At 38.8% G+C, this 12,283-nt stretch overlaps 1 protein-coding gene across 1 annotated transcript in view; it reads left to right on the forward strand.

Annotated features, from left to right (window-relative positions):
• The first annotated feature begins 396 nt into the window (after positions 1-396).
• Positions 397-12,283, forward strand: part of LOC111156473 (transmembrane protein 144) — a 58,341-nt gene continuing 46,454 nt past the window's right edge. Inside the window, exons 1-5 of the mRNA XM_022517400.1 lie at positions 397-448; positions 4,538-4,709; positions 6,898-7,020; positions 9,179-9,278; positions 10,872-10,952. Of these exons, the coding sequence (XP_022373108.1) occupies positions 4,601-4,709; positions 6,898-7,020; positions 9,179-9,278; positions 10,872-10,952 (413 nt within the window). The 5' untranslated portion in view covers positions 397-448; positions 4,538-4,600. The remainder of the gene's footprint in view (positions 449-4,537; positions 4,710-6,897; positions 7,021-9,178; positions 9,279-10,871; positions 10,953-12,283) is intronic.

Here is a 12,283-nt window from a genome sequence, read left to right on the forward strand (position 1 = left end):
CACAAAAGCCTTTCTAGTTTCCTGGTTGATCCACACACGGCCCAAAGACACCTCCTCAGGGTCACGTGAGTCACAAGACCGCGCTCCCCGCGCAGCAGTTGGAGAAGGTGTTTCTCAACCTGTAGCCCTGGGCGGCCTCCACGTCTCCTTTATTAAAGTGCTCCCTCCTTCTCCAGGCGTTGTGCCCTAATTGTCCCCGCAGGAAAATAATGGCTGGCTGGGCAGCCGGGTCGCGCGGAGGCAACAGACCTCTGGGTCATAGGTGCTAGAGCCCGCCCTTCTCCCGCCCAGTCATTGGTAATTTGTCCCGGCCGGAAGTAAAGGCCGGCGGGGCTGTGCCAGCAGCTGGGGAATAGGCGGGTGCGGGCTCCGCCGCTGGCGCTGGGGAGACGGACTAGACCGAGTGGGTGCTGAGCTGGAGGGAGTTTCAGCGCCAGCCCCGATCGCAGTGAGTACAAGCAACCAACTCGAAGGAACCCGGTAGCTTTGCAGTGGAGCGTCTCCTGATTTTTCAGAATGCGCTGATGATTAAAAAGGAAAAAAAATCAAAGCTCAGAATAAAAAAGAAAAAAAGGAAGATCAAAGCTCAGAATAAGTATGTTCAAGCACTGAGAATTTTACCGAGGATGTCGGCAGATCTTGCCAGGAGAGTTGAGGAAATTAATATGAAACTAAAACTGAAATCTTAGTCGCAGTAGAAGAAGCATTATTGATTAGAACGTGCCAAGTCCTAACAAAAAAAGGTCTACATAGAAGTTTAAATTGACAGGAAAAATTGACAGGAAAAACATTTACAAATAAATGAAATAAAAGTACAAAAAGAAAAATGAATGAATAAAATATCAGAGGACACTTGACAGCAAGCACTTAAAAACTATTTTATTTAAGTGGTTTGAGACTTGTTAACAAGTCTGCACTGAAAAGAATTGGGAGTTATGTGCTAAAAGTGATATTGCTTCACTTTTGCATATAAATTTTATTGATTTAGGAAGGTAGATTCTTCCTTAACAATGGTGCGTATTGCCAACTTGCCAGCCCACATTGAAATTAGGTCACTTGCTTTCTGAAATGTACTGGAGCTGTATGCAATAAATTTCATTTATTTGCAGGATATAACTTTAATATTGATAATGTTTACTCAGCAGTCAAAATGCAGTTCATACCCTCAGATTAGCTCTTCAAATTATTACTGCAATAGCAATGAAATCTAAGAGGTTTAGGGCTGTCAATGGTCTTTAATAAAGCCATCTTTTCACTTAAATAATTTGCCACTTCTGAAAGTTAGGCATTCTCTTATCAGTTTGTGTTTATAGAGGTTTTGTTTCACTTTGTTTATTTTAATTTAAATGGAAAAAAACTAATTTCTGAGCTATCACCAAATCACGTGTCTTCTTAGTCCCGTGATATCCTTCCCAGGTAACTCCAGTTCCTCGGAGCTATTACGGTCCTGATATTTTAGCAGCAGTACACCTGCTTGATTCTTGAGCGATATTCCATGTAAGCCATTGCAGGGCTAAACTTTACTTGTGCCTAACAATAGGACTATTATTTTTATTGAATTAGTGTTATTATGTCAGTGTTTCAGTATGTCTCAGGGTCTCTTCCTCAATTACATCCCCAAGGAGGATATTGTCTTACCAGCATTTGTTTTGGTTTGTTTTAAGAAAGCACATACAATTTCAAATAGATGTTTTTCTTACTAAGATTTATTGAGTAATTTTGAAGTTATCCCTGTTTTCAGTTAAATTATCCTTAATAATGCCAGAGGATATATGTCATAGGCAGTTCTATATTTAATATTCTTTGCAAGAACACATAAGGAACAATACATGGAAAAATGAAACACCTTTTTTTTTTTAAGATTTATTTATTTGAGAGATAGAGAGAGTACCCCAGCAGGAGCATGGAGGGGGGTGCAGGGAGGGATAGAGGAAGACAGAGAGAGCATCTCAAACAGACTCCCCACTGAGCATAGAGCCCCATGCATGGTTCAATCCCAGGATCCCGATATCATGACCTGAACTTAAACCAAGGTCAGACGTGTAACTGACTGAGCCACCCAGGTGCCCTAAAATACCTTTATGGTAAATATCATTGTAAAATAAGACAGCAAGGAAAGCTGATTTCAGGTGTATTTTATTCAATACATACCCCAAGAAGTCATCATAACATTAAATTTGGAGGGGGGAAAAAGACTGGATTGATTACCTTCCATTCCAGAGGGCTTAAGGAGATGAAATGAACCAAAAAGTCAGTGCACAAAATATGATTTCAAAATGATATTGTGGGAAGATTCTGATTACCTCCTATGATAAACTGACTCATTTGTGTTATTTTTTCCTCAGGTAGATTATACAACTAAAAGAGTAAATTATATTCAATAGCCTTTTCTAATGTTATGAAGAATGTCCGATTCTTGGCTCTTTGTGGTTTGGATCCTTTTCTTCAAAGGGAACCAGAACTTTTTGATAAGCTTAGCAGGGCTCTCCAATAGAACTTCTAATGGCGGAACCTCTAATGGCGGAACTTCTAATGGCGGAACCTCTAATGGTGGAAATATTCTATCATCTGCATTGTTCAGATAACTACTGGCTATATGTGACTATCAAGCATTTCATATTAATTACCTTGGCTAAGGAACTGATTTTTTTTTTACCTAATTTTAATGAAAATTTAGTTAGCCACATGTGGCTAGTGGCTACCAGATTCCACAGATGGTTAACTGCCTCACATTGTTCTACTGACCAGGTGATAGTATTGTGCCCCATACCACTGTCATTCTTGTATTTTAGGAGATTCCTTTTTTTTTTCCTTCCAAATTTTTATTTAAATTCTAGTTAATTGACATATATTGTAATATTGACTTCAGGAGTAGAATTTAGTAATTCATCACTTACATATAACACCCAGTGCTCATCACAACAAGTATTCTCCTTAACCATCGCCCATTTAGCCCACTCCCCACCCACCTCCCTCCATCAACCCTCAGTTTATTCTCTATCCTTAGGAGCCTAGGATAGGGATCCCTAGGTGGCTCAGGGTGGCCTGGGATCAAGTCCGGCATCAGGCTCCTTGCTCAGCAGGGAGCCTGTTTTTCCCTCTGCCTGCCACTCCCCCTGCTTGTGCTCTCTCTCTCTCTCTCTGACAAATAAAATCTTTAAAGAAAAAATGTAAAAAGAAAAAGAGTTTAGGAGGTTCCTGAAGGGATACCTCAAGGACCTAAACCTTGAAAAGATTTAAGAAATTCTTGAAGAGATCTTTAAAGGATTCTTTTATCTGTTTAGTTATTTTTTCTTTTTAAGTCATAAAGATATAAGGTTTCATGAACTACTTCAACTAATACACACCATGAGGGTACTACTGATGAGGACAGTGCCTTTGTCTCTACGTAATCCCTGAATCTATAGCAGCAACACAATCTACATGTGCCCTTAAGCTCCTATCTGAAATTTTTTAAAAGCTTTTGCTTTTGAAGCACTGATAGTTCTTTTTTTATATATTTATATAAAAAAGAGGGGCAGGGGCAGGGGGAGAAAGAATTTCAAACAGGATCCATGACTAAGGCAGAGCCCCAAATGGGACCCGATCTCTCATAACCCTGAGATCATGACCTAAGCTGAAATCAAAAGTCAGATGCTTAAACAACTGAGCAGCCCAGGTTCCCCAGACTGTAAGTTCTGAAAGTCTTCACATTTTTAATTGTCATTAATTGTCATTTCATTTTTTTTAAAGATTTTATTTATTTATTTGACAGAGAGAGAGATCACAAGTAGGCAGAGAGTCATGCAGAGAGAGAGAGAAGCAGGTCCCCACCGAGCAAAGAGCCCGATGCGGGGCTTGATCCCAGGACACTGAGATCATGACCTGAGCCGAAGGCAGCGGCTTAATCCACTGAGCCACCCAGGCGCCCCTGTCATTTCATTTTTAATTGTCACAACAACCGTTTGAAGTAAATTGAGTCCTGGCCCACCACAAATCTTTTCATTATGCCAGTCCACAAACACAAGAGAATTTTTTTATAATATAATAAGAATTATCTGCAGAAGTGCCTGGGTGGCTCAGTTTGTTAAGCATCCAGCTATTGGTTTCAGCTCAGTTTGTGATCTTGGGGTCCTGGGATGGAGCCCTGAGTTGGGCTCTGAGCTCAGTGGGGAGGCTGCTTAAGGATTCTCTCTCTCCTCTCCCCCTCATCCCCACTCTCTCTCTTTTTCTCAAATCAGTGAATGAATCTTAAAAAAAAAAAAAAAAATTGTCTCCAGATTTTGGAAGAAGTTAGATTTTCAAGCTCTGAAGACAAAGTTTTTTTTTTTTTTAAATTGTAGATTAATGATCAAAAACTATTTGTTGGTAAAATAAAAGAAAAACAAATGAACATGGAGTATGAACATAATACATAATTTCATAGTGTCCTAACTTTTTATCTGGAAGAAGGAATTTTAGCATTACTTTTTGAAAAGCTCAATAAATATCACACAGTAATCACAATTTATTCATAGTCTCACAACTTCTTACTGGTTTTATTTTTATTTTATTTCAGAAGCTCTTGAAAAGGACATCAAGTGCAAAGTGAACCAGCTCACTCCCAGGCAGTACTGGAACCATGAGCAGTAACGCAACAGACCTGACTGTTGGTTTTGTGTCCTCTTCTGTAGCTGTCCTTTTGTTTGGCTCAAACTTTGTACCACTTAAAAAATACGATACTGGTGATGGTAATTATTCTTCCTTCATAGTTAACTTTAAATTATGTATAAATGTGAAGTTCTCTTTTTTGGTGGTTTTTTTTGGTGTTTTTGTTTGTTTGTTTGTTTGTTTGTTTTTAACGATGGCTACAAACTTTATTCTACCTGGCACCACATGAATAGAACTTATGAATAAATCCTTCGATAATGCTCATTCCATTTTTTTCTGAGATTTAGTCAGTATAGATTGGTCTTAAGGTTGTGTTTCATGGTAAAGCTGGGAGAGTGACTATCAGGAAAGACTTTTAGCCTTATCTGTTATGTTTACAGAAGAAGAAAGTTAGTTCTACCAATATACACTTGTTTTGAAAACGCAAATTGCAAACACACTTCATATAATAGAGAACAGTTTGAGCACAACATGGATTTTGTGCTTATGTGCCATTTTGACTCTGATACAACACTAGGTGAGCACAGAAAATGGCACCCAGATGAATAAAGGTACATAGGAAAGCATGAGATGCGCTTGCTCACACACCCCTCAACATTCCAAGGCTCCCTCAGTACCACACCTGTTCACATCTGGTGTTAGGATCCCCCCATCCACCAGCTTCACAATAGCTCCAAACTGCCTCATTTCTGATGCCCACTCCCATAAACAACCTTCAAGTCTTTTTCAAGTTGAGGTGCCATATTTATTGTAATACTTGTGAATTTAACCACTTAGCCAGTGTAAAACTGTACTTTTTTTTAATTGGGTTCCTGTCTTTTTTTTTTTTTAACTAGGTTTCTGTCTTTTTCTTTAAACACATTGTTGATGAAATGTTTTTTGAGTGTTGTTCCCTTTTCCCCATAAAAACTGTGGTTTTTATTATGTGATTTTGCATAGTGCGGTGTTTTTAGGAATGCACGTGGCATGTTAAAGTTGATCTGACTGTAATGTGAACTTCGGGAAAGAGAAGCAGGAGGTTTATTGTTTGTTTTTTGTTTTTTAATCCACCTGCCTATATATAGCCAGGAGAAGAAGACGTTCAGATGTTATGCTGAACACCTGGTGGGAAGCCCTTACTTTATCACCTCTGTTCCTTTTGTCTTGCTACTACTTAACAGAATTACAAATCTTTTTCCCCAGAGCTTTTCTCCTCTTTTTCTTTGGAATTAGGATGGAAATGGAAACTACTAAAAGAAGAACAAAATCTATACTGAGGGGTAGAGGAACTGGCTTTCAGGTGTCTCCCAACTACTGTGATCCTGGACAAGTCTCACCAGCTCTTCTGTTCTCAGTTCTCAATTGTAAAATGAAGAACTTGTAAGATGAAGTTCGCTTTCATCTCTGTGATCTTCCTTTTTTGCCCTAGGGGCTAACAGCCACTTTTTTTTTTCTCTCTCTCTCTCCTCCACCATGAGATTGAATTGAAATAGGCAAAAATCTTCCACACGTAGAGTCAGAAGTGCTACAGTGAGTTATCCCTGCCCTAGTATTTCTTCCTATATCGACTATTTCTTTAATCTATGAATCCCTAAACCCTTGAGGGAACAGAAGCCTGGTACAGCTAGACTTCATATCACCATGTCATCTTCAGCTAACTGGCAGATGGCAACCCAGAGCACAGAAAGGAGAGTGCCCCAACCCAGAATGCTAATTCTTAGGTTTGGACTGTCAGGCTCATCACAGGCATTCAACTCTAGCTGTGAGGGGTCTACCTATGGCCATAAGTGGCTTTGTGTTTATCCCAATGGTGGTATAAATGATCCCGAATGGTCTAAATTACCATTGTGCTATTGAAATTCTTAATGCTGTGTTTTGGTGAAAGATGGCACTAGGTGTGGCATTCAAATAAAAATATATAGATTTGGGCTTACCAATACTCTTTGGTAGAAAATTCTTGATTTGTCTAACAGGTGAAACAAACAAAAGAATGTTAAGCAGGAATGCACTGTCCTTGGCAAGCTCTGGAGTAAACAGTAGGTTTAAATTTCAGCTCTACATTAGCTGTTGAGACACATTGCTTCATCTCACATTCATTTTCTCCGTCTTTAAACTAGGGTTAACTATGATGCATAGTAGTTGTAAAAATTACATTAAGTGTGCAAAGTACCTGCATATAGGCATTCATTCAGTGGTGACCATTCCTCTAATAATATTGCTTTGATACCCCTAAGGGTTAATTTACTCAAATCAGTTTGAACCACTGAAACCAATTTCTTTTATTTCCAGGAATGTTTCTCCAGTGGGTACTTTGTGCTGCCATATGGTTGATTGCCGTGGTGGTCAATCTGATATTACATTGCCCTAAATTTTGGCCTTTTGCAATGGTTGGCGGCTGCATTTGGGCAACAGGTAATGCATGATTTAATTTATTTGGTAATCACTTAATACTATGACCACAATAACTCTGGTTCATAATAAAAAGAGATAGCACAAACAGCAATTCTGAATAATCCTTAGACATAGATACTAGAAATTCATTTCATTCAGATGCTCAATAAATATTTTGGGTACATTTTCTGACTTTTTCCTCTTAATGATTTCTTTCTTAGTTCCTGATAAAAATTATAGCAAAAATGTTTCAGTTGCTCTCTTTCTGTTCAAGCATAACTCATATATTAGTTTAAGTGCTCCAGGCTTTCTTTTCTCTATGTTAATTGGAAAATATTTTTTTTAAATAGTAGTCTCTACTAATATAGTATTTAAGACTTGTTCTTAAAAGTTGGCAGACACATTTTCATTTCAAAAGCATTGGCAAAAAAAAAAAAAAAGCAAACAAAAATCTTCCCTCTGTTGCTTTAACAATATCTGAAATTATGTAACTGGAATTTATACCTTTGGCCCGTCAGGACAGTTTTTCTTCTATTAATATAAATATATCCCAGGAGAATTCTATTCTATTTAGCAAAAAGATTTCCAAGTATCAAGGATTTTTGGAGGTTAATTTCATTAAAAGCAAGTAAATTTTAAAATATTAAAAACTTATTGGGTATCCACTAAATTTGAATCTCTGCAGAATTAAATGATTTAGTGAAGTTCCTGAGTTGGAGGACAAAAGAGTTCACTTTTAAATTTCCACTGGAATTTAAGTTATTATACCTCATTTATACCTTGGTACAATTATGTTTATCACATCTAATGGGGAGAGGGAAACAGAAAGCTCACTGTATCCTACAGCTCTTTATAACAACTATAATATTTATAATTACCCAGCAGGCTCTATTGGGATTCAGTGGGGAGGGCTGTAATTTGAGAAATGTTGCAGATGTGGATGCTATAGGTCATAGTAATGGAATGGAGATGGGGAGTAGAGGAAAGGGAGCAGCCAATGATGATGTAGGGATTTTATCATAGGTGATTAGGAGGGTGGTGGTATCACTGATACAGGTGATGAAAATAGAAGTATGTGTCCAAAAAGAAAAATGATGAGTTCAGTTTGGGACCTTTTGAGACTGAAGTTCCTGTTGTTCCCACATTGGGGGACATCTGGTTGGAGATCTCTTGTTGGGAACAGACACTAAAACTGTGGAGAAGGTCCAGGCTAGAGCAATAGCACTGGGAGTATGTGTCTCTAATTGATAGCTGAAATCTTGAAAGGGCAAGTGCCCAAAGAAGGCTATATAGCAAGAGGAAGAATGTGTTCAAGGGGAAATATTTAGGGGGCACCTAAATCCAGACAGTATGACAAGAAAGAGTAGCCTGTGACAGAGAGAGACAAGAAGGAATCAGGAAATGAAGGCATCTTGGAAGCCACCAGAGGAAATCTTTCAAGAGAAGGTTGCAGGACTGAGGCCAGACTGCTGAGTGGTTAAGAACTATTAAAAAAAAAAAAAAAAAAAATCATGCATTTGGCCTTGAGTGACCTTCCAGAGCACAAAGCACTGAATACAGGGTTTTAGAAGGTATGTCAGTGAGCATGGGAGAGCATAGTCTGGGGCCATATTGGGCCAAAGACTTCTGGTCTTTGGCTCTGGTTCAAGTCTAAGAGGACAGTCACCACTGATTTTATCATTGACAGTTTCTACAAGAAGTTATATAATAGAGACCTACGTTAAGGATAAAGAGTGTTGGTGCAATTAGGCAAAGAGCTAATTCATCATTTTTCTTTGTAGGATTTTGTTTTATGCCTAGTTCTTTTAGCAATCATCAACCTGAGTTTAATGCCCAAAAGTGTAGTTATTTTATTTAAAAACTGAGGAATTGTGCTTGTGCTTTCCTAAATTTGTCCAAATCCCATAAACTTCATCTGAAGTTAAAAATTAATTCAATTTGGGGCACCTGGGTGGCTCAGTGCCTTCGGCTCAGGTCATGTTCTCCGGGTTCTGGGATATAACCTCTCTGTTCAGCAGGGAGCTTGCTTCCCCCTCTCCCGCTGCCTGCCTCTCTGCCTACTTGTGATCTCTCCCTCTGTCAAATAAATAAATAAATCTTTTTTAAAAAATTAATTCAATTTATAAATTTATTTTTGTATTAGAAATCACATATTTTTTTCTGTATGTTTTATCTCCAGGGAACATTGCTGTTGTCCCAATTATCAAAACCATTGGTTTAGGCCTTGGAATCTTAATCTGGGGATCATTTAATACCTTAACTGGCTGGGCAAGCTCAAGGTAACACAAAGCAATTTTAACTAAGATTCTCTACACTGATGTAAGGCAAGTCCTAGGGATTGGGCTAGCTGAGAGGAATAACCTGGTTTTTACCCTCACAGAGATTATAGCTGGTAAGACATACACATGAAATATGCTACTTTTAATTATTATTTGCCTGAAATTCTAATATCCCATCTAAATATTTGGTTAAGATACATAAAAAAATTAACTCCTCAGACCAGAAGAAGGAAGAAAGGAGGGAAACTGATGTGCATTTCCCTTTTTTATTGTGTGACAATTTCTTGGACATGTTATATGCATCATTCTCCTCTCATTTTCACAAACATGAGGTAAGCACTGCCTTATAAGAGAGCTGAGAGACAAGGAGACTGAGTAACTTGCTGAATGTCATGGAATGAATAAGCTAGGCTTCAAACCCAGGTCTTCTAGTTCTAAAGCACACATTCCTTCTGGATCCTGGGCCATGGTCAAAAAACCATGGCCCACCTTCCCAGCCACTTTTGTAAATAAAGTTTTCTGGAACACAACCAAACCCATCCATTTCATATTGTCTCTGGCTGCTTTTAAGCTATAGTGGCAGAGCTGAGTAATTGCAAGAGATCATCTGGCCCACAAAGCCTAAAATATTTACTCTCTAGCCCCTGCCAGCCCCAGCTCTGGAGGGGTCCAGCAGGGTCACCATAAGCCACATGGTTAAATTAAAATTTGATAAAATTAAATATTCAGTTCCACGCTGCACTGCTCATAGATCAAGTGTTCAATAGCCACAGATGGCCAGAAACTACCCTGTTACACTGTGCACCTGTAGAAGACCCCCCCCATTATCATAGAAACTTCTATTTGATTGTGCTGCCCTTGTTCGGTATTCAAATTAACACTCAAGTGGAGTTTGGGAAAAGGAATACAAAGGAGGGTGTCACTCTTACCTTAATTTTGGGGCTCCTCTTCCCTCTCAAAGCATTATAACAACCTCAGTAATAATAAAACAAATTAACTTCCAATCTGTTCTTTCCTGTCCTTTCCCCGTTCTTTCACCAGCTTCTCACAGGTGTATTTTCTTTTGCTTCTTCTACTTGCCTCTTTCATTCTTGCCCTGAATGGGCAACAGTACTAACAGTAATTGTTAGTAACAAATGCTACAGTTGATGTCAAGGCATGAAAAAAAAAAAAAGGGTGATGCCAAAACGTTGTGATCTTTAACCAAGCAGTTACTTAAACGTCTGTCTCAATAAACACTGTACAAAATTGCAGCCAATTAATTAGGATTCACTGAGCCACTAATGTATTTTGTTTTTCTTCTTCCTTAATCTTAATAAGAAAGGACACTCACAAGAACCTTTATGTATACTAACTCATTTTAGATATCCTTATAAGAAGGAAGGGATATATATGACAATTATACCTACCTTATAAGTATCCCATTTTAAACATGAGGAATTGAGGCACGGCAAAGAGTTGTTCAAGTCACAGTTAGTAAGAGAGGGATGTAGGATTTGAATCCAGGGATCTGACCCTGAGTTCATGCTCTTGAACACTGTGATGAACACATTTTCAAAAATAGCTACGCTGATGCAGCTTTCTCAATTCCAGGTTTGGCTGGTTTGGAATGGATGCAGAAGAAGTATCAAAACCGGTGCTAAATTACGTCGGAGCTGGATTATCAGTAGTGAGGTACACAGTCGTTTTGGACTTAACTCTTCTTCTAAAAGTTTAGAATGCCTTTCAGAGATCCCAATGTGTTTACATTTTTTTTAAACCTGCATTTCATAAAAGTGCCATGATTTGCCCTCTGATTCTTCATTTATATTCACAGATTTGGCTTTTGAGGACAAAAGTGTCAGCTCTGGGGTCCCAAGTCCCAAGCCCCAGCTTTAGTTCTCAAAAGCTCTGAGACCCCCGGAAAATCATTGAGCTGTTTTGAAGCTCATTTTCATTTATCTATGATCTTTAGAAAAATCTTAGTACATAGCTCCTAAATTAGAATCAAAAGGCACATTATTTTGCAAACTCAACTATACTCTATAAATAAATGTTATGCTGGCTCCCCAGTGCCCCTGGAGTAGTCCTTGATTCTCTCCTCTTATCTTCTCTCATTACTCACTTCCTCTTTGCTCACCCCTCACCCCCCACCCCACCCCCACCTGCTGTCACTTCATCTCTGCTCATCCCAGTCAGATAACTACTCTCTCACATATGAAAACATGTATTCATTTAAATATGTGTTTTGGGATGTATCTGTGTCTAGTCATATGCACTATGTGAATGAAGATGAAAATGACTTTAAATCTCTATAGGTCAGTGTTCAATCAATAAAACTCCAGCAGGAATTAGGTCACCTTAAATTCAGTCCCCTTTCCTTTCTAGTCTCCATTTATATTCCCTGTCAGTGCTTCACATAATGGATAGCCGTGCCTGGAAAGATTTTAGTACTTTTTTATTCTTCAGGGAAAGAACACTCTATTTCTCTTCCTCCTGCAATGATAGCTTTTCCCCTGCCACATTCAGGAACAATCTCTTTGTCATTGAAATGTTGCCTAAGAGAGTGGTTCCAGGCCAATTGGAGAAGAAATAACATAGGTTATTCTAAAAAAGCAGATTCCTGACATTTTTGGTTAGAGGCAATTTTCTGTATTTTGTACAATTCACATAGCATCCTAGCTTTGAATAGCTCTCCCAAAAACAATTTCTTTACACCCCAAAATTGTAATGTAGCATGCCTTAGTTTTGACTTAATAGTAATTTAAGGCCAATTTATTCAGTCTGTCAGGCATTGTTTTTCTCCATATTTCTTCTTTCTTTAGAAAGTGTCCATTCTCTTGGGCGCCTGGGTGGCTCAGTGGGTTGAGCCGCTGCCTTCGGCTCGGGTCGTGATCTCGGGGTCCTGGGATCGAGTCCCACGTCGGGCTCTCTGCTCGGCAGGGAGCCTGCTTCCCTTCCTCTCTCTCTGCCTGCCTCTCTGCCTACTTGTGATCTCTGTCTGTCAAATAAATAAATAAAATCTT

This window comes from Enhydra lutris, unplaced genomic scaffold (genome assembly GCF_002288905.1).
Source record: "Enhydra lutris kenyoni isolate GAN:26980312 unplaced genomic scaffold, ASM228890v2 scaffoldscaffold3, whole genome shotgun sequence".
Lineage (NCBI taxonomy): Eukaryota > Metazoa > Chordata > Mammalia > Carnivora > Mustelidae > Enhydra > Enhydra lutris.